This window comes from Leptonychotes weddellii, chromosome 10 (genome assembly GCF_054177405.1).
Source record: "Leptonychotes weddellii isolate Sample4059 chromosome 10, ASM5417740v2, whole genome shotgun sequence".
Classification (NCBI taxonomy): domain Eukaryota; kingdom Metazoa; phylum Chordata; class Mammalia; order Carnivora; family Phocidae; genus Leptonychotes; species Leptonychotes weddellii.
Window position 1 is genome coordinate 52833207 of NC_138378.1, and position 22841 is coordinate 52856047.

The window sequence follows — 22841 nt, forward strand, 5'->3', positions numbered from 1 at the left end:
TTCTCAAATACTGTGTTATACAAATTGAAGGTATGTGTCTACTTGGCATTGAGCAAGTCTATCAGCACCGTTCTTCCAACAGCATTTGCTCATCTCATGTCTCTGTGTCACATTTTGGTAATTCTCATAATATTTTAAACTTTTTCATTATTATTACATTTGTTATGATGATCTGTGATCAGTATGACTTGCTGAAAGCTCAGATGATGGTTAGCATTTTTTTAGCAATAATTTTTGAATAAGGTATGTACATTGCTTTTTTAGACCTAATGTTATCACACACTTAACAGATTACGGTATAGTGTACACATAACTTTTTATGCACTGGGAAACCAAACAATTTGCTTGACTCAATTTATTGTGATATTCACTTTACTGCAGTGGTCTGGAACCAAACCCACACTATCTCCAAGGCATTCCTGTATTGATATATGCAGTTGTCTTTTAAATCATATAGGAGAAAAAAAAGTTACAGTAAACAAAAACTACATTTGTACTGTCTTTTATGTTTACCCATGTAGTTAACAGTGTCCTTTATTTCTTCATGTGGATTCAAGTTACTCTCTAATATCCTTTCATTTCACCCTGAAGGACTTCCTTTAATATTTTTCTGGTAGGGAAGGTGTGCTAACAATGACATCTGTTTTTGTTAATCTTGAATGTCTTAATTTCTCCTTCTTTTTGATGGGCAGTTTTGCCAGATATAATATTCTTGGTTGACAATCTTTTTCTTTCATCACTTTATTTCATCCCACTGCTTCTGACCTCCATGGTGTCTGATTAGAAATCAGCTGTTCATTTTATTGAGGATCCCTTGCATATGGTGAGTCACTTCTGCCTAGATGCTTTCACAATTCCCTTTTTGAGTCTGGTGCTTTCTGTTGTGAAAGGTTATTAATTATTGATTCAATTTCTTTAATAGATATAGGCCTATTCAAATAGTCTGTTTCTTCTTGTGGAAGTTTTGACAGATTGTCTTTCATGGAATTGACCCATTTTATCCATTGACCCAGTCAAATCTGTGGGCATAGAATTTTCATAATACTTCTTTATTATCCTTTTAATACCCATGGGATCTCTGGTGATGTCTCCTCTTTAATTTTTGCTATTTGTAATTTGTATGTTCTTTTTTTCTTAGTTAGCCTGGCTAGAGGCTTAGTGATTTTATTGTCTTTTCAAAGAACCAGCTTTTGATTTTGTTGGATTTTCTCTAGTGATTTCTTGCTTTCAACTTCATTGATTTCTGCTCTAATTTTTATTTTTTGTTTTTTTTTTCTTCTGGGCACTTTAGAATCAATTTGCTCTTCTTTTTCTAGTTTCCTAAGATGGAAGCTTATTGATTTTAGACCTATCTTCTTTTCTAATTTATGCATTCAATGTTATAAATTTTCCTCTAAGCACTGCTTTCACTGTATCCTACAAATCTTGATAAGTTTAACTTTCATTTTCATTTACCACAGTCACTTTTTTTTTTTTTTTAGATTTTATTTATTTGACAGAGAGAGACACAGCGAGAGAGGGAACACAAGCAGGGGGAGTGGGAGAGGGAGAAGCAGGCTCCCCGCAGAGCAGGGAGCCCGATGCGGGACTCGATCCCAGGACTCCGGGATCATGACCTGAGCTGAAGGCAGTCGCTTAACCAACTGAGCCACCCAGGCGCCCCACCACAGTCACTTTTTAATAACATGATTCTAGCTCTGACATTTCAACATAGTTTGTGTTACATTCCAACATCCTTCCTAAATTTAATGCATCACATCTACAGGATTCTAATGAACTAATTCTTCTCCCACATTTTGGGGGAAGTTTTTCAGTGACATCTTAATTCTGACTTGTGGAACCATTACATGATATTCTTACACAAATGTTTTTCTGTTTCTTTTTTTAATCTGGAAAATACAGGGTTACTACCTATAAGAAAATGCATGTTTGAGTTCAACAAAATCCTGGCCCTTTTAGCAATATCACTTGCTGCTAATTAATCAGCCCTGTCAACATTCATTTAACTATAAAGAGCTTTAGAGGTGTAAAAGCATGCTGGAAAAAATTCAGTTCTGGGAAGAAATATTACCTTCTCTTTTGCCTTGTCGGAAGTGTGAGCACTCTGACAAGTGTTAGATTTGCTTCTAGTTACATAAGAAACCAGCTGTGCCCTGCCCCAGATCTCATCCTGCAAGTCTTATTTGAACAAAAGGGATATACTTGAGACAGTAAATATGTACAAGGGCTCTGTAAATTAGTCTGCTTTGCTTTCAGATCTTAAGTCATCATGTTGGTAAAATAGTCCTCACCTACTACATTGATTGGCCATCACTGGTAGAGAACAGAGAACTCATATATGTTCTTCTCTGTATATATCAGAATCCAAAGATCTTGGAATAAAAGATTCAGAAACATGGCATTCCCACACTTGACAGGCCCATGTCTTTACACCAAGAATGCTCGCTTCATCCAACAGTGTGTCACTCACAGCTATATGAACTCCAGACTTGTAGTCAGTTGCCTCTCCTGCTTCTCTCTTTGGTCTCTCTAGAGTGCTTCAGTCTTAATAGATCCAAACAAGCTTCATCATGTTTACCCACAAACCTGGTTCTCCTCCAGCATGGTATCCATCTAGGAGCTTAGCTCTGACACCTATAACTTCTGTACCCCCAAGTCCTGCCTAGTTCAATATCTGAATCTTCCCTCAGATCTGCCCACTTATCACCTCTCACTTACATATCCTAACTCCCTTCCTTCATCGTCACTTGGCCTCCCTCTTTTAATCTGTTTCCCACCCAGTAGCCAAAATGATTTTTTTTTTCAAAGTGATTTTTTTGTAAATGCAAATCTGATTTTATCATTCCCTTGCTTAAAATCTTCCAACGGTTTCTTACTGGTCTTAAATGAAGGACTGACATCTCATATGATGACCTACAGACCCAGCATGATCAGGTCCTTGCCTACCTTTCCAGACTCATCAAGGGCCAACTGCTAACTTGATCTCTGAGCTCTACCCACACTCATCTTTTCCAATTCTTCTAAAGTGCTATACTCCCTCCTGGCTCAGGACCTTTGCATGTGCCATTCTGTTGCCTAGCATATACTCTTCCCTTACTCCCACCTCTTCACCTCATTAACTTGACTCCTCAACCCTCAGATATCAGTTCCAATGACATTTCCTCAGTAAAGCATTCCTTGATCCCAGAAAATAAATAGCTCAAGAGTTCACACTTTTCCTTAGTCACACTATTCCAGTTGGTAATTATACTTCCACGCGTATGTCTCACCAAGCAAGAAATGGTACAAGGTGCTGCTTTATGAGCGCCCATTCCATGTCCGTTTTACTTACCATGATACTCATCATCTAGCACATATAGTAAGCACTCAATAAATGAAAGAAAAAATAAATGGATTAACCTTCTCGTAGACAGCATTACATTCTAACTATGTGATAGCACAGTTCTAAATGTTTTACATGTATTTACTCATTTAAGTCTCACAATAGCCCTGTGGAGTAGGTATTATCATTATCATCCCAATTTTGCAAATAAGGAAACTGAGCCACAGATAATAAATGTCTTGCCAAGTGTCACACAAGAGTGGGGAGAGCCAGGATTAGTATCTTTCTAATTCCAAATCTGTGTACTTCACCAGAACTTAAGGCAACAGAGACATCTGGCTGGTGGTTTAATACAATGATAATAAAAACAAGCATTGCCCCCCTCTTCATGTGTTTAAAAAAAAAAAAAAGTGCTCAAAACTCCTGAAGAGCTCTTGGTTGGAAATGCCTGTAGGGCTTCAGTGTGCCTCTAGTCCCTTCCTTGTCATTTGACATTGAGTTTGATATTTTGAACCAACCAAATATTGAGAGTCCAATTTGGCATGACTATACAACATGATTAGACTTATTATCTCCAGTGAGTAATAAAATGGCTGTGAAGGTTATTACAAATGAGGAGCTCCTGAAATGATGAGCTGCAGCATCATCCAAAGAAGAGTTAAGTCTCCCTAACTTGGACAAATTCTTGAACGTTTTGTGAGAAAAGCCATCTTTTCATTTGAGAGTCATACCTGGCACACTCAAACACACACACACAGAATGCTCAGATGCATTAACACCAATATCTCTGAACAGCTCAGCACCTCAGGAGTGATCCACATCCTCTTTTACTTTATTAACATCTGCACTGAGGTATAATTGACATACAGTAAACCACACACATTTAAAGTGTACAAACTGATACATCTTGATATATGTATGGTTAAGTTTATATTTATCATCTTGCCATTTGTTTTCTATTGGCCCTATTTGTTCTTGGCTCTCTTTTTCCCTTCTGACAGATCTTGGATTGAGTATTTCTAATCCCATTTTATCTCCTTTGTTGGCTTGTTTTGTTATTTAGTAGTTACTTTAGGTATATAGCAAACATCTTCAATATATCATACCCTAATTTCAATTAACAGTATAGGACTTCACGCACAAGTTTAAGAACCTTGTAATAGCATACTTCCATTTCTCCCTTCCTGGATTTGTTTTTTGTTTTGTTTTGTTTTGCAAAGCATTGGTTTGTTGTTGTTTTAATATAGTAAAACATATATAACATAGAATTTATCATTTTAGATATCTTCAAGAGTGCAATTAAGTGGCATTTAGTATTGATATTGTGGTGCAACCATCACCACCATCCATCTCCACAACTTTTTCAGTATCCCAAACAGGAACTGTTTACCCATTAAATAATAACTCTCCATTCCCCACTCCCCCAACCCTTAGTAACCACTATTCTACTTTCTGTCTCTATAAATTTGACTATTCTAGGCACCTCATATACGTGGACTCATACAATACTTGTCATTTTGTGTTCGCCTTATTTCACTTAGGGTAACACCTTTGAGATTTATCCATGTTGTAGCCTATGTCAGAATTTCCTTCCTTTTAAAGGTTGAATAATATTCTATTGTATGTACATACCACTGTTTATTTATCCAGTCATCTGTCAGTGGACATTTGGGTTGTTCATCTTTAGAACTTCTAATGCTGCCATTCCTCTCCTGCTTTTATGCTATTGTTGTCATACATTTTACTTAGACATATGTTATAGACCCCACAGTACACAGATATTATTTCTGTTTAGTCAATTGTCTTTTAAAGATATCTAAATAGAAAAATATTGTATATTTATCCATGTAGTTATCTCCTGTGTTCTCTATTCCTGATATTCTCTATCCTCTAATATTTCCTGAAGGGCAGATGTGCTTATAATAAGCTCTTTCAGCTTTCATGTATCTGAAAACATCTGTATTTTGCCTTTTTATTTTTGAAAGACATAGACTATAGAATTCTAGGTTGAAAATTTAAAGTACTGAAAGGGAAAAAATGATGTTGCTCCCCTGTCTTTTCACTTGCAACAAGAATTCTGCTGTTGTGGTTATCTTTGTTCCTTTGTATATAACATTTCTTCTTTTTCCTCTAGTTGCTTTTAAGATTTCCTCTGTATTACTGGTTTTGAACAAATTGATTATGATGTCCCTTGGTATACTTTCCCTCATTTTCTTGTACTTGGCATCCATTGAACTTCTTAGATCTGAGTTATAGTTTTCATCAAACTTGGACATTTTTCAATCTTTATTTCTTCTAATATTTTTCTGTTCCCCCTTCTCTCCTCTCCTTGGAAATTCCATCTACATATATATTTTGGCCAGTTGAAGCTCAATGATGCTCTTTTGTTTGTTTTTCGTTTGGTTTTTACTTGTTTATTATTATTCTTTTTCTCTGAGTGTCTCATTTTGAATAGTTCCTATTGCTGTGTCTTCAAGTTCACTAATCTTTTTCCCTGCAATGTCTAATCTGCCATTGATCCCATTCAGCATGTTTTCATCTAAGATATTTTCTTCCCTAAAAGCTTTTCATTTCTAAAAGTTCAACATATATCTTTTTTAAAAAAACTATATCATCCCTGTTCCTACTTAAATTTTTGAACATATGAAATACAGTTATAATAACTGAATTTCTTTTTCTGTCAATCCTAATGTATCAGTTCCCAGTGAGTCTGGATTGGATTGATAGATTATTAAGGGAAATATTTCCTGCTTCTTTTCACACCTAGTAATCTCTGGAAGCCAGTTGTAAATTTCACCTTGTTGGCTACTGGTTGTTTTTGTATTCTTTTAAAGCTTCTGGAACCTTGTTCTGAGATGCAGTTTCATTACCTATAAAGAGTTCTTTCCTTCATGTCTTAATTTGATGATTTCCTCAGAGGGCCTAGAGCTCCACTGAATGCTACTCATTCCCCATTACTGAGGCAAGACTTTCCCAAGTAGTCCACCCAGTGCCCCATGAGTTATGAATTATTACACTAGGGCTGTTAAGAACGGGCACTGTTCCTGGCCCTGTGTGAGCACCAAGCTTTTTCTTTCCAATTCTTCCCAATGGATCTTTCCCAGCCTCAGGTAATCTCCCCACATGAAAGAGTTCCTCCATATTGAGCCAAATTCTCAAGCAGCGGGGCTCTGCAGATTTCCAGAGTTCTCCTTCCATGTACCTCTCTCCTCTCTGGTAATTTGTCCTATGAAATCTAGATTTCTTGGTCTCCCTGGACTCTTAGCTCTGTCTCCCAGAATCGGAAGTTTATTGTGCTCCACCTGGAATCCTCCTCCCTACCACATGTCCTGGAAACTCTCTGAAAGCATTAGGTTGAGATACTCACAGAGCTCACCTTGGATATTCCCTGTATCTCAGGGACCACTGGCCTTCATTTCTTGGTGTTCCGTGTCTTTAAAAACCATTATTTCAGGCGTGCCTGGGTGGCTCAGTTGGTTAAAAACTATTATTTCATATATTTTTGTCATTCCCCCCCACCCCCGAGATTTCTCATATCCTACTCTTGGTAATTAAAAGAGGTCAAAATTACCAGTGACTGGAGTCTCTGGCCTCACCAACTTCTTATCCTAGGCATCAAGCTGATGAATCATCCCTGCCAGAAATCACCCTCCTGGCCAGCTGGTCTCTGAACCAGTGCACCTAGCCCAGGGGGCGTGTGGGGGTGCTATGCCTGGGAAGATCGACTTTGTCTAATTCACATGAAGGTTTCACATGCAATGGCAGCCCATCTGACCTCCATCCTAACCCATCCCTCTCCAGATGGCTATGCTATCTCCTTTGACCTAGCAGGCCTTGGGCAGCCAAACTTAGGAAATGGCTATGCCTTCACATGAAGCAGACCCTCCTTTGCCTCAATAACACTGTGCTATAGGTGGCAAGAGGAGCAGATCAGACACTCCAAATATGGTCTCTGGGGCCAAATCAAGGTTATAAAAGTTTCAATGAGTATCCAACAGTGGAAAGGTCCTGACCAAATTTTCCTTTTTAAATAGAAATAGTATATGTGAAGCATCTTTTGAAAATGTTTAGTTTTTAGTTTTGGGGGTGTGTGTGTGTTAGACTGAAATAAAGGGACGATGATTTATCCTTCTATCAATTACTGAGGCCAACAGCTTTTCTGTTTCCTTTAGAAATAGTATCTAAAAATCTTCTGTTAATCCTCAAGACTAACTTCCCCAAGTTTAAATACTCCCTATTTTAGTCTACTTGTGCTACCACAACAAAATACCATAGACTGGGTGGCTTAAACAACATAAATTCATTTTCTCACAGTTCTGGAGACTGAAAGTCCAAGATCAAGGTGCCCTCAGTGTTGGTTTCTGGTGAAGCATCTCTTTCTGGCTCGTAGACAGTCATCTTCCTACTGTGTCCTCACATAAGTTTTCCTCTGTGCACGCGTGGAAAGAGAGAGGTCTCTGGCGTCTCCTCCTCTTCTTATAAGGACACCAGTCATACTGGATTAGGGTCCCACCCTTATGATCTCATAACCTTAACTACCTTTTTAAAGGCCCTATCTCCTCATACAATCACATTGGGGGTTAGAGTCTCAACAGATGAACTCTGGGGGAACAATTCAGTCCACTGTACTACCCCCCCAACACTTGAGCAGCAGGATCACCATTCTCTTTGTGTACCATGGATGCTGACTTTAACCCAAGGCCCCCTGCTTCATTTTCATGCTCTCAGGATGACAGAGGACTCTTTGGGTTCACATTAAGTATGGTGTCACTACAGGCCCCTCCTTGGGGACCCCGGAGAGCTGGCACTGGCAAAGCAACTGCAGCTGTGCTGCCCCAGACCCACAGCTGGACACCCAGTCACAGTAAAAGGTCACTGTCACAAGGAATTTATCAGGTTGCACAGGGCAAGTTTACCCATGCCTTTAACCTCCTCCTCCCTCTACACATGTCCCTTCCCCACTTCTCCTCTTCAACTGCATCCCTGCCCCAGCTGGTCTGGCTCCTTGCTCTCCTCCCACATTGACACCTCTGTAATATAGGCAGGGTACCAGGAGGCAATACAGCCTGGCAAAGGTTTCCAAACTTTGCTATACATTAGGATCATTTGGGGAGCTTTCAAAACCCTCAATGTCCAAATTGCATACTTTACGGATTCAATCAGAATGTCTGGGGTGAAAGACAGACTTGGATACTTTTACTGAGGAACTAGGTTCTGAATCCTGGTCTCACTACTTCTAGTTCTGTGGCCTTGGGTAAGTTACTTAACCTAAATGGAGCACCTATCTTATAAGATTGTAGGAAGGTTAAATGAGTGAATACTGTGAAGAGCCTAGCACGGGACTTGCCATGTAAGGTATGTGCTGTAAATGTTAACTACCATTATTACCAGAGGTGCCCTAAATGGAACCAGTGCCCTACAGAGGAAAGCCATTTACTAACTCAAGAATTCAGAAAGGAGAATCAGTATACTAACTCTCTAACTGTGAAAGGGAAAAGAGTGAGCTAACATTTATCAAATACCTGCTTGGTGCAAAGCATACATTATTTTACTCAATCTTTACAATCCCTCAAGACGGATATAATTACTTAACAGAAGAATAAACTATAGCTTAAAAAGATTAATTTGGGTCAATGCCTAATGATGGAATTGGGATTTGCAACAAGGACTTTCTCACTACAAACTCAGGTTCCTCTGAATCCTCTTCTCAACTAGGCCTCCAGCTTTGAACTTCGATGTTTGTCTCTGCATCACCCAATTTTAGCAAAAATCCTGCTAAGTCAGTTTAGCCAGAATCCCCGCACCCTCCACATCTGATCAAATATCTCATAGCCCACCACCCCCAGGTGATATCTGGTCATCCTGGCCTGCCTTCAGCAAGAATCCTGTCAGGTAGGTTTAGCCAGAATCCCCTTTTACCCCTGATGTTTCCTCTTAGTAATTTTCCATCCACCAACCCCACCCCGCTCCTTGGCTGCAAATCCCCACTTGTCCATGTTGTAGTCATCACTGAGCCCAGCTTTACACTGAGGCCTCTTCTCCCTAGCAATAGTTACCACCTTCCTGTCCAGCTCGTTTTTCTTGGACAATCTCACACACACATGCACACACACACTCACGTTCACTCACACACATACACACACACATACAAACCATAGCACAACTCTGGAAGAACTCCTCAGGAAACAGCCCTTCATCCCCAACTGGTAACACTATGAACATAAACAGCACCCACCATGGTCTACTTTGTCCACATTGGACTTGGGTGGCTCAGCGACCAGCCTCTGGATCTGGGTCAGAGTGCTGCAGGCTTCCTTCATCTCCCTCCAAATAAGAAACACGTCCTCTCTGACCCCAGCTCCTGGGAAGAGAAACACAGTGTGAGTGGGCGGCTATGGCAAGGCCAAGAACTCTCTGGTAGTCCCAGAGGCCTGCTACACACCAGCCAAGTTTCTAGAACATTTCTGAACATCAAATTCCACTTTCCCCACTAATCTGAGAATCAGAACTGAAATCCCTAAGGAAGTGCTGTCACCTCAAGAAATCATAAATGTAGACTTTAGGATGCAATAAATCTTTGTAAATATTTGTAGCAGCCATAATATTTTAAGATGAATTCCTGATAATACTCAAATAAGATAAAGAATGAAATTATTCAAAAGCACCTAACAAAAGCCAGGGTGGGGAACAGAAATTCAGTGGTATATGAAAGTAATAATTCCTAACCTTTCTTGATTAAACTGAGATTTCCCACTTCTCTGAAAACCACCTTCACAGTCCTTATCTTCCCCTAATGTAAGAAATTATTCTTTGGCCTCATTTTCTGGATCTCTGCTCTCTTAATTAAGGGTTAGGTTTGGCTGTATGATATTTTTTTCAAAATGATATGGCTACTTAATATAGATATTAATCTCATTCTCACAATCAATCAATAAAATTTTATCCTATGGTAAGAGGTCCAGGCCCTAAGAGATTAGTAGTTTCCAGAGATTAAGGAGGGTGTTGGAGCAGGAGGGAAGTGGGTACAGCCACAGAAGTGCAACATAAGGGATCCTCTCGTGGTATCTTGACAACATCAATATCAATGTGATGGCTGTGGTAATGTCCTATAGTTTTGCAAGATGCTACCATAGGGGAAACTGGGTAAAGAGCACCTGGGTATCTCTATTATTTCTTAAAACTGTATGTAAACCTACCATTACCTCCACACACCTCTCGATTAGAGCATGCTGCACACACAAGGCCAGTGGTGAATCCAAGAGGCCACAAGAGAGCTTCCCATTTTCAGTGGCATCCATGGGCCCAGCCACTGGCCTGGTACTACTCAAGACATCACAGGGGCTACCAGAGAGTCGCTGCTCTGGGGTTGCTTCTAATATGGTTCTAGTAACAAGAATTTAGCAGATATCATCTCAATTTTAAAAGCTCCATTCCAATAAAAAGCTTAAAAAAAATCTAACTCAATTTCACAGACTGTATACAGTCAGCTCAGAGAACACTGACGATATTATCATTAAAGTAAGCTAGTCCAAACTCTCTAATGATAAATACCTTTGAGGGTACCTGCTTTGTGCGTGGTATTGAACCCGGGCCTTTCTAAACATTGTCTCTTTCTCTTTACCACAGCTCTGCAGGCAAATTCTACTCTTGTCCTCATTCTACAGCTGTATAGAAACAGAGGCAGAATGAGTCATTCAAGGTCACACAGTCAATGAGTGTCAGAGCAGGGAGTCAAACCCAAGTTGGTCTGACTCTACCAACTCTGCCACCCTGCATGGTTGCCCTAGAGAAGGAATGGATGGTTATAGAGGGTCCCTGCAGCCCCCTCCCTGAGCTGCTACTGAGACCTCCTTACCAAGCCTGTCTATGTAATAGTCCACAGATGCTTGAGATCCTATGTCCACTGAGAATGAGAGACCACCATCAGCCTAAGGGCTGCCCCAGGAGACTCATCTACCCAGGGTGAAAGGACTAACCTTAAGCCATCAGGACAGACCAGGGCAGACCACAGTTGATGTTTCTGACATTCAAATGTAGTCAAGAAGGGCAGGGCGGAAGTAAGGGGATGCCAGGGATCTGGCCTTCCCGAAGCTGGCCAGGTGGAGTAAGAGAGTATTAAAAGCTGTATTCATAAAGAAGCAAGTGACAAGCCCTGCCAGATATGGAGGGCCACCGTGGCTCTACAGCCATCAATAGTCCAAGGAGTGAAACGTGATGTATACGCAGCTCCGTGCTGGAACTCTAAAAATGTCGCAACCTGCTGCCAAATGCAAACCTTAAGCCCACAGGACTTTCTGACTGGTGCAAAAGCAAAACTGATTTCCAGCTGCTTACTGTAGCACAGAGGTGTTAAGTAGCAGAATCCTCTCTTTAAAAGTTTTGAATGAGTCAAGGCTTGTCAATTTCCATTCCCCCCACACTTGTCAATAGTATCTTAAGAGGCAGTGAACCACAGGTCAGCAACAAAGGAAAAATTCAAGAAAACTGAGTTGCTCTTGATGATCCAGAAACAGGACAGTGTATTTAAGGGGCAGTAAGTGACAGCATGCTCCCTGTGCAGGTAGTAACCAGATTATCAATACACCAGTTTAGTCATTATAATTAGGCTGCTACAGAGTCCTACGCTGGTGATCAGAAAAAAAAAAACCTCAAAACTGTCCATTTAACCAGGTTTGCTTTAAAAACAAAACAAGAAAAACTGCAGAGCAATAAAAAGCATAACTTAGGATGTAGAGGTTTTATTTCGTTATTCCACAGGCAGTGAGGAAGGGCTGCCATTTTTAGCAGGGTCACTTCTAAGGGATTCAGCTGGGATATCAAGCAGTTGCAGCCCAGGGAGACAGCCCTACTGAAGACCGAGAGGATGGAGGACAAGGCACAGGAAATCCCAGTATTCAGAGAGCTCTGTGAATTTAGATGCCATAGGCTAAACCAGAGAGGAGACAAAATCATGAGGAAGCCACACGGATTTTGATCACCAAGGTACAAGCCAGCCAAGATCTGCTATGCACAGAAGCAGGATATGGTTCCTCAAAGAGACATCCAGACAAACTACAAAATCTTCCAACCCAAACGTCCCCCTCCTGCACCAAGCCCTGATATCTCCCATGTGCCATGAGGTAGCAATTTGAAGGCTCACAGAATTCTGACACCAGCTGGGAGAGATGTCATATTAAGCTGCTGTTTTTCATTAGCACCCGGTATTGATTTCTCAAACTGGCTGGTTTAACAAATGAAATGAGCCCCAGGTCAGGTATGTTTTGATATGTCAGGGGAACACCACCTCCCTGTCAAATCTTCCATGTCTCACCTACAGGATAAAGTCCAGTTGTCAGAGTACAATTCATTAATTATTCATTTGGCAAATATTTGTCGAGCACTTACTATGTGGTAGATGGGCACTGCCAGTGCTGAGGGCCCTGCTCCCTGCGTTGCAATCGAGTCCAGGGTTCAAGGCTCTATAACATTCCCAAATGCTCTGCCACCTGGTCAGGGCACTGTCCTCCAGCCCTCTAGGGCCCTGTATGCCACTATCCTCACCATCAGGAAACCCAGAGCTCTCCACTGCGCTCACCCCACCCTTCATTCAAGGCACTGTCCAGCCTCTGCCATCAAGGTTGGCCCAGCCATCCTAGCAAACAGTGATCGGCCTCCAGCTCCTTCTCAATCCCATGGAAGGCATTAGCCACAACCACCGTTCTCAGTCCTTTTGCTTCCAGGACACACTCTCAGGTCCCCCTCTCCCCCATTAGATAGGCTGACAGTATATGCAATTCCTGGCTGCCTGTCACCCCAACCTCCAATTCCAAGGAGGACAAAGAAGCATCAGCCAGTGATGGTGAACTAGTATTTGCATGACCTTGAATCCAGTCTAATTTAAGTCAGTCCTTCACAAACATGATGCTTTATTTTTAGTACGCAGCTGCTTACAACATAGCTCACCACTCAGCAGTGTGTCCCCGGTCATTGTGCTATCAAGAGCTGTGGTCTAAAGCTCTCCTATGGTGTGAGCGCGCAGGCTTGGATTACTGCTTATGTTCACACAGGCTGACTTTGCTCACTAGATTGTAAACGTCTTGAACGTAGGGACAATGTCTTTTCTTTCTTTGTATCCTCCACGGCACTTAGCACAAGATCCAGTGTTTTCAGCAAGAATTCTTGTCCTTCCTTGCTCTTATTGTCCTTATTACAAAGAAACAACCAGAACCAAATACATTCTTTCCTTGGGGAATTGCCCCGCTTCAGGACTGACAGGTCCCAATATTGCAAGAAACTCTTCTGAGTGGTATATAACAGACTCACGTCACTTGAGCATATGACTGTGCCCTCGGTATTCCAGACCTTAACAGTGACACCCTCAAGAGCAGTAAGTCCCTTCCTTTTAGATCCTCCTGCCACAGTGACACAAGGCTCCCCCCACGTATCTGAAACACTAGCATCCCAACGGCAGGAGGGGAAAGGCAATTCAAAAAGCAGCTAGGGGTGACACTGGTCCCAGGACAACCTAATGTAGCACAGGGAGAGGGCAAGCCAGAAACTAAAAACACCATCAGCAGCCCTGAGTCCCAGACCCCTCCCTAGTCCCAGCACGGGCTCATCTGTCTGTGGCCCTTCCCCATTGCACAGGACTCCTGGGTGCAGAACTGACCCAGATGGGTAGAGACTGCTGTCTGCTGGAGCCCTAAACTCCTATTCAGCTATGAGGATCTAAAAGAACTGAACAGAACTATCAAAAGGCAGTATTTTCAGGGAAAAGCAGCACATGCTTCTATTTACAGAAAGCAATACAATGTGTTTCTTAAACTAAACTATGAGGGGACGAAAATCCCCAGAGATCTGAAATTATAATAAGGGTCTGATGCAAAGGGACAATGACATCCATAAAGGTACTGCAAGTGGTGAAATCAGTAGTTTCTGTTGCAATGGAAAATCCCCACTTACTTGTGTTAAATTATATATTAAGCTGCTTTGGTGTTGAGAGGTCACTGAACACCTTCTGGCTTGATCTGGCCCCACCGCCCCAACCACCAAGGTGCGTGGGCAGCTGCACTCAGTTGCCCTGTGGAAATTAATCACTGATTAGTTTAAAGAAAATAGAGTCATTTCGCTATCTGGATAAACGTCTAGCATTTTCCTGGAGCAATGAATATACATGTTTCACAAGGGCCATGATGTCTTAAAAGCAATTTCAAATACCACGTGTGGGCAACTCTTAATAAGTGGGTGTGAGCCTATCTCCTGGGGCCTCTCTCTTCTAAGTGGAACACCGTAAAGTGCAAATGTAATGCAGTCTAATCACCCAACATTCACCTAGAAAACTTGAATATAAGCCATCATTATTCTCCACCAAACTCAGCAAGAAGGATGACCCCAGGCTCTGGGTGCTACCGGGCAAGCAGGTGATAAAGACCCAGGCACAGGGATAAAGAAGCAATATCTAAAGAAACAATGTCTAAATGCCCACAATAAACTTTGGCTGAATAAATCTATTCTATTTAGAATAGGCAATACCCTTTAAAAGGCACCAAATCAAGAGGTGTTTTAATGAAATGGTAAATTCAGGGGAACTTTCCTTCAGAGAAAATTTGTTAAAATTGTTGTTTCTCAGCTTTTCCATCACAAAAAGGCCTGAACTTCTTTTTGGTTCTAAGGGATCTACAGTGCACAAAATGAACGCAAGACGGTCACAGAGCTGCTCCCTGATTTCTATCAACCAACCCTGAATCAACAGAGAAACAGTAAGGCTAGGATTACTGTTTGAGGGAGCAACCCCACACTAGCATCTGCTCAGCCTTCTGTCCTCAACCAAAAGCCCATTTTTGTGAAATGGGTCATGTGGGCTACCAGAGACTGGGTCTCCCTCCCAAGTTTTAGCAGGCTAATTATTTTCTTCAAACTCACAAGACACTGACCTAGGACCCAGGAAGCCAATTATTTTAAAATATCCTCTTCTCAATAGGACATCTTCTTAGAGAATTGTTGTTCAATCATTTATTCAACCAAACTCATTCAATATCTATTATATTTGAGCACTGGAAATACAGAATGAACAGGAAACAGTCCAAGCTTTTAAAGGGCTCTCACTCCAGTGTGGTCTTCCCAAAGTGTGGTCCTCAGAACATGTGTCAGAACCCCCCAATGTGCTTATCAAAGTACAAACTCCTAGGCCATACCCTAGACTTATTCTGAGTGGGGGGGCGGGGGGAGACTCGAGGAAACTGTACTCCTGAAAGCATCCCAGTGATTCTTTTGCAACAAAATTTTGCAAAGCTTTAGTCTAATAGGTGAGAGAGGCATGTAAACAAATTATTTCTATACAAAATATTCTTGGAGAAAAAAAGTTGAGTCGTTTCTGGGAACAATATTCTAATACCCTGATGTCCCTATTCCTGCCCTAAAGAAGTGCTCTCCCCAAAGAAGTCAAAGCTCTTTTTCCCCTTCAAAGTGCTGGAGAATCCCTGACATACCATCTTCTAGATACCCATTCCAGGCCATTCTCACTGATACGGTTCATTACATTCCACTATTTCTAATAGTGCTGTTTATTTTAGATTAGACGTCTTTTATAATGCCTGCTTCCGGCTGATGCATCAAGGAGGAGAAAGAGGGGAAAACTAAAATTTACTACGTGCCTACTATGTGGCAGCCACTGTGCTGGGCACTTAAACATACTGCCTCATTTACTCTCACAATGATCACGAATAAGTAGGGATCATCACCCCCATTTTACAGATGAGCGAAGTGTGGTTCAGAGAAATTAAGAAACTTACCCAAGGCCACACAACTAATAAGTAGTGCAGTCAGGTCTGTCTCCAAAGTTGCCCATTCTCTTTCTACAGTGGAACACTGTCCTTGTGCGCCCTCGTAAATGATCACAACACAAGATCTATGTAAGCAAATCTCATCTGTTAGGGTGTTGGTTGTTTTTAGTTTCCTTCAAGGGGCTTATAGACTCATCTCTTCCTGGGAGGGAAATCACCCAGTCTGTAATTCTGATGTGTAGGTGATGATGGTTGGTGAGCTGATCTCCAAGGCCAGGGCCTCCTGTGAGATTCTGATGAGCAGCAACCCACCCCTGCCGGCTTAGCTGGCATGTGCTTGCGCTGGGATTGGCAGTCACCCACGGCACAGCCTCATGGGGTTAGTAGCTCTGAGAGCTCTCAAGTGTTGGACTTGTGCTATCTGCATGTTTGTCTCCCTTATCCAACTGTGATTTCCTTGAAGACAGAACTATGTTGATCCATTTTTATAACCACTCTCCCTGGTACATCCCTGACAGCTGGCAGACACTTCCAAATAGGCTGTTCCCGAGCATAAACTTCCTGAGGAGAGGGACTTCCTTTTTCATCACTGGATGCCCAGAGCTCAGCACAGTGCCTGATTTTCAAAAGCAAATGTGCCCTCAAATCAGGGCACGTTTATTCAAAGGTAATCAGAAATGGACACCAGTTCTTATTTAGTAATTCATTTTAATTCTTAAGAGATTCTTGAGGGATTTCTCTATGCCATATGTTTTGTTAGGTGATGCAAGATGTCTGGACCCACTCAATTATTTCAGTGGGATTCTAAAAGATTGATTGTGTTGGTGACCAAAGAACTGGGCTGAGCCCACCACTGCCCCATGCCAGGAAAGGACTATAGTGAGCAGTGGAGGCATCCTGGGGACAGGCTATACTGCAACTGGGAGCTGAGAATAACAAAGAATCCAGGATATAAATGCGGAATGGGGGAAGGAATACAGTGGTTCCCTGCCCTGAAAGCGTCTTACTCTCTGGTTAGGAGAAGTAGACCTTCACACATACCCAGGTGTAGGGAAGAAGAGGGTGGAGGTGGGAAATTCTTAAATCCTAAACTGGACTCCTGGAGTTATGATGGGAAGGAACAACTTTTAAATCATCAAGCAGAAGCATAACTGATATTCTAAGAGTTTGAGGTTCCCTGAATAGGAACCTTGTCTTTTATGCCTTCAGAATCTCCTCCTCAGCCCTAGTGAGCCTCTAAAGACACACAGAAGGTGTTGAACAAAGGGTTGTTAACTAACCAGCGCCCTGTCTCACAGAAATTCAAGGCAAACCATTATTGGAAGGAGCAGGACTCTGGAGATCATTAAAGTCTCTCAGCCTTGAAAACTGTAATGTGGCAACAATTTTGGAAGTGCAGCTGCTCCGGCTCCATCCACTGAATTAAACTGAGTTCTAGGGGGAAGGAAGACCTCTGAGAGAGCCTCCTGCTGTCAGTAAGTTATAATCAGTGCTTCTAAATTAAATCAGAGATTAGAAACAAAGAGGCAATGCCAAGCCTGAGTGATGGGCCAGTAAACTTTAAATATCTAATTAAAGATCGGAAGTGCCTTCCAAGAACATAACTTGGTTATTTTTTTTCTCTCCAAGCCTAACAGCCCGAACATATCTTAAAGTAAATAAAATTTGGTTTCATAATATTTAGTTTTAGTTCATGCATTTATCTTCACCACCACACACAAAAAGTACAGTTTCCAAAGGGAGAATCAGCCAAATTTTTACAGCTACACCATTTTTGGACTTCAGAATAAAACTAGCTGATCTGAGCAGCTTTTCTGACACCATTTTGCCAGGAATACTAGACCCAAACAAAAACACTCTCAGAAAAACAGTACCCTTTCCTATTACCTGATATTCCTTTTTATTTATTCTTTGAAAAGTCTTTCTCTTAGAGACAAGAGCCAATATGGCGGTAAGCGCAGTGAACCCCGTTTGTAGTTCTGCTCAATTAGGGGCTGGCCAGCGAGCAATGTGGAGGGCCCAGGGCAGTACTGCTCAGTGGGAAGGACGATGATGAATCCATTAGTGATGCCTGACATGGGTGCAGGTATAAGTGAACGATGTTGTGCTGCCCAACCCTGACCTCCTGGAACCATGAGACGGTCCTGAGCTGGTAGCTCTTTTGGTTGTGTGTATGGAACTATGTTGAAGTTACAACTGTGCCCCGAGTGTCTGCCGTTTGCCTCCCCCTCTTCCTCTTTCTCCTCCTCTTCCTCCTCTTCTTCTTCCTCCTCCTCCACCTCCTCCTCTGGCTTGAAGTGGGAGCTCAGAGCTCTGACCATGGCTGTCAGCCTGGATGCTTATTCTACCACAGGAGTGCCTCGAATTTCCAATTCTGAAGAGCCTGACATCATAGACCATCTAAAATAAGTCCATTGTTCACATCACCAATCAGTCCAGAGCCCAGGATAGCTACATCAAATGCCAAAATTCTTTCCTTTTCTTAGGCTGATGCCAGGCCCTTAAGAGGACATTTTTCTCTAACATGATTTTCCTATTCCATATTTATAGTTTCGGTTTAATTAAATTTTTCAAGGGTAAAACCAGAAGAGAGAACTAATACAAAAGATGAGGTCTGCTCCAAACCCAAGAGATCAGAAGCCCTTTTTCCTCCTAAAAGTCCTCAAACCACCAAATAGACCCCTCACTTTAGGCCCACAGGGCTTTCACAACCTAAGGAGTAGCCAGCTTCTCACAGAATTAGGACTGTACCCTTTAAAGATACAGTTTCTGGAAAGCACCAGCACCTTCCCCAAAGAGCAATAACCCAGACCCCATCCAGAAGAATCTACGTGAAGCTTCTGAGAATTGAAAACTACCACATCCAATTTACAACTATTCTTGCACCATTCAAGCTCCTCCCTGAGCCCAGTCTGACAGCAGGGAAGTAGGAGAAAGTCATGCCCAGAAAAGGCCCCACAGAATGGGTGCTTCTGAAGGAGGCCAACCCCTAGTATCAACCTTGAAAATGGACCTTCCTCCTATCAGGACATAGTTGAATAGTACAGTATTCACTTCCTGGATCCAAATTCCAATTCTCATTCATCACTGTGAATGAAATAGTATCATGACTATTATAAAAATATTCTTTATGACAGAGGCTTTTGTATCTTATCAGATTGTTTTACTTTCTAGAACCAATGTCTACAATAAAAGCCCACTTGGAATCCCAAAATGAAACTAGCACTAATTGGATGCCAATTTTGTACTAAACATTTCCATGTGTGTTACATGTTTTAATTTTCCCAAAAGCCATGAGGTAAATGCTATTATTACCATTTTTACAACTGAGGGAACATAGTTTAGAAAGGTTAAGTAACTTGCTAAGGTTACACAAGTAGTTAGTAGCAAAACTAGGGTTTGAATCCAGGTATGGGATTCCAAAGTTGATTCATTTCCCAGCAGACACTGTTTTCCAGAGCCAAAAATGAACCACACAACAACAAAAGATTGTGATAGCTTCCATTACTGTTTGGCAAAAATTTACTTCCCTCTCCATCCCATTGACATTGGACTTAATCATGTAATTGGCTTTGGCCAATGGAATGCTAGTGGACAGGACATGAGCAGGGCCCTTAAACATGGCTGCATGGTTTGGCTTGACTCTTGTGCTCATGCTATTCACTACAATAAGAATATATCCTGGATAGTGCTAGTTAAAAAGGACAAGTCCATCCTAGATTAACCAAACTGCAGCTGACCTATAGACCGGTGATCAAGAAATAATGACTGAAATCTTTCTAAATTTGATGGAAACTATAAACCAGCAGGTCCAAGAAGCTCAAAAAACCCCAACTACAAGATACACATCATTAGGATTGAAAAGAAATGGTGAGGGGCTTCAGAAGGCAAAAGGAGAGACAGAAGGGAAAAGCCAGGGAGGATGTGTGTCAGTCTTTTCTCAACCTCCAGAGGGTCAGTAGCATTAAAAGTCATACCTAATGAAAAGTGTGAGAGATGAGTAGTAGAAGGGAATAAATAAAGGAACTGAATTTTCATGTGGGAATGTGGGGAAATGTGGCTAATGTGGGGAAAATTTTCATGTGGGAATGTGGGGAAGTGTGGCTAATGTGGGGAAAACCACAGTACAGGCGACCAGAGGATCGCAGAGGGCAAGGGGAACAAAAGGATATGCCTCCTCCCATAAAAATTCTCCCATAAAACAAATCCAGGGGAAAGATCTTAGACAGCACCTGGCCACAGAATCAGGGTTAGAGGCAATCTCCTCTTGATCCCTGAGGTGGGCAGCCACCACCATCTGCACAAGTGCTCAGGGGGGCTGACGTAGTAGGTGCCATGAACCCTAGTCCCCTTCCTGTCCTCTCTCTAAATATTCTTGACAGTCAAAGAAGATGGGCCTTAAACTCTTGGGAGGTAAGGTAAGAACAACTTAAAATGCCATGTGATATTTAATGTACCATCCTAAGCAGCCTCTGTCAAAACAATGGAGAAGCTTTCCATCACCTGAAAAGAATAGTCCTAGAAAAATAAACAGGAAAAATTTCAGTGTGGAGGGAAATTCTTCCAAGGAATTAACGTACATACAAGAACCCAAAGCAAGCACAGAATAAAGGACTATACATAATATATCAATTGTTGTCTTTGCAAGAAACAAGACAAAAGTGCTCTCAGCCTACAACTAGTTTTTACTTTCTTAAGGGAAGAGGCTGATGTAAGGAATTATCCCAAAATACAAAGCCTAAAAGCTGGTAATAATTTATGCATAATTAACTTAATTTGCAGATATGATTACAATTTATTTATCAAACCCATTATGAGAAATGCAGATTCCTATAAATATCTACTTGCCAACAAATATCAAATATCAAAATTAAAGGAAATCAGAATTTGTAGCAATGTATCTAGTTTATCCAGTCTCTTATTAGTTTAAGTCGGAGCACTCTAAATGACTTTGGAAACTTTAGAGAATAACTACGGCCTTTTACATCTCTACTTGATAATGGGTAAAAATGCCACATTATTGTTCCAAATTTTTTTAAGGCTTTAATACACTGACAAGCTGTAGTAAGCAAAACACTGATACAGCTCAATCTTTTGTTTTGCTTTCAAATCGTACCACTGGACCTCCTCAAAACTGTACTAATAAACAATGTAGGGGGAGGAGTGGAGAAAAGAAAAAAGAGAAAGGAAGGAAGAAAAATATATTGGGAGCAAAAAATAAAAACCTTAAAATGTCCGTGGATATTGTGAGAAAACAAGTGTTCCACTGAATAAGACAGTACAGAAACCAAGTACACATGCGCTCTCCCCTCAGAAGATTCAGTCCAGCAACACAGGAAATGAAGATTTATTTGGATAATAGCAAATCCGTTTTTCACTCTACAGTAAATATACAGGGCAGAACGAGAAACAAATTAATGTTAAAAGGTCATCACCAGAAAGGGAAGACTAGAATAGGAAAGGGCAATGAAGCAGGGTAGATGGGCCAGGAGCAAGCCTACACCTGGGAATACAATATATTACAAAGGAAGCCACATACATCAGTGAAGAAAGGTAAAGGTTCATGAGTGAACAAGGTGAATTCAGCTGTTAGCTATTTAGGAAAAACCCGTTTACATCCTTACATTACACCACACCTCAAAAACAAACCCAGAGGGAACAAAAAGATCTTTGTTTTCATTTTCAACTCAGGCCAAAAAGGACCAAATGGAAAAGAGATGGAATCACAAAGGAGCTATACGATTTACAGACTGGACTTGCTATGTAAATCTTAAGGTGCATATAAATGATTGCCAAAATGAAAAGGAAAACAATAAGTAGGATAAATTATCAATAAGTAATAATACTAATGAGTTAATGTCATCAATATACAAAGAGTTCACAGGAAGTGATAAGAAACACAAGCCCCCAGCAAATAAATGGGCAAAAGACAAGCAGGCAATTCATAAAAGAAGTTAAATACAAAAATATCCAATTCCACTACTACTATTCACTACTGATGACATTAATTTCTTCATCAAAGAAATTCAGATAGAAATGAGGTAACTATTTTTATGCTAATTCAGGTTCTGTGAAATGGGGATTCCGCATACACTGTTGATGTGAGTTACATCATTTTAAAAGTTTTTAGAAAGCAAGTCCATGTGAAAGATTAACCCAAAATGTTCAGACATGTTGATCCAGTATTCTCATTCCTGCAAATCTATTCCCCAAAAGAGTCTAAAATACAGGGGGAGGGGCGCCTGGGTGGCTCAGTTGGTTAAGCGACTGCCTTCGGCTCAGGTCATGATCCTGGAGTCCCAGGATTGAGTCCCATATCGGGCTCCTTGCTCGGCGGGGGGTCTGCTTCTCCCTCTGACCCTCCCCCCTCTCATGTGCTCTCTCTCTCTCTCATTCTCTCTCTCAAATAAATAAATAAAATCTTTAAAAAAAAATAAAAATAAAAATAAAAAATAAATAAATAAAATACAGGGGGAAATACACCACAGAAAAAATGCTGTATTATCTCTAATAGCAAAAAAATTCAAACTTACCCAAATGTCCAACAAGAAGTGATTTACAGAATTATAGTATACCACTTTAATAAAGTACAGATGACCCTTGAACAAAATGGGCTTGAACAATGTGGGTCCACTTATACACAGATTTTTTTTGATACAGTACAATACTGTAAATGTATTTTCTCTTCCTTATGATTTTCTTAAAACATTTTCTTTATTCTAGCTTACTTTATACAAGAACACAGTATAAAATACATA

General features: G+C 41.1%; 1 protein-coding gene across 1 annotated transcript in view; it reads right to left on the reverse strand.

The window, feature by feature from the left end:
- VWA3B (von Willebrand factor A domain containing 3B) overlaps positions 1-22841 on the reverse strand; it is a 175609-nt gene that overhangs the window by 117405 nt on the left and 35363 nt on the right. Inside the window, exon 7 of the mRNA XM_081832306.1 lies at positions 9558-9683. Within this exon, the coding sequence (XP_081688432.1) occupies positions 9558-9683 (126 nt within the window). The remainder of the gene's footprint in view (positions 1-9557; positions 9684-22841) is intronic.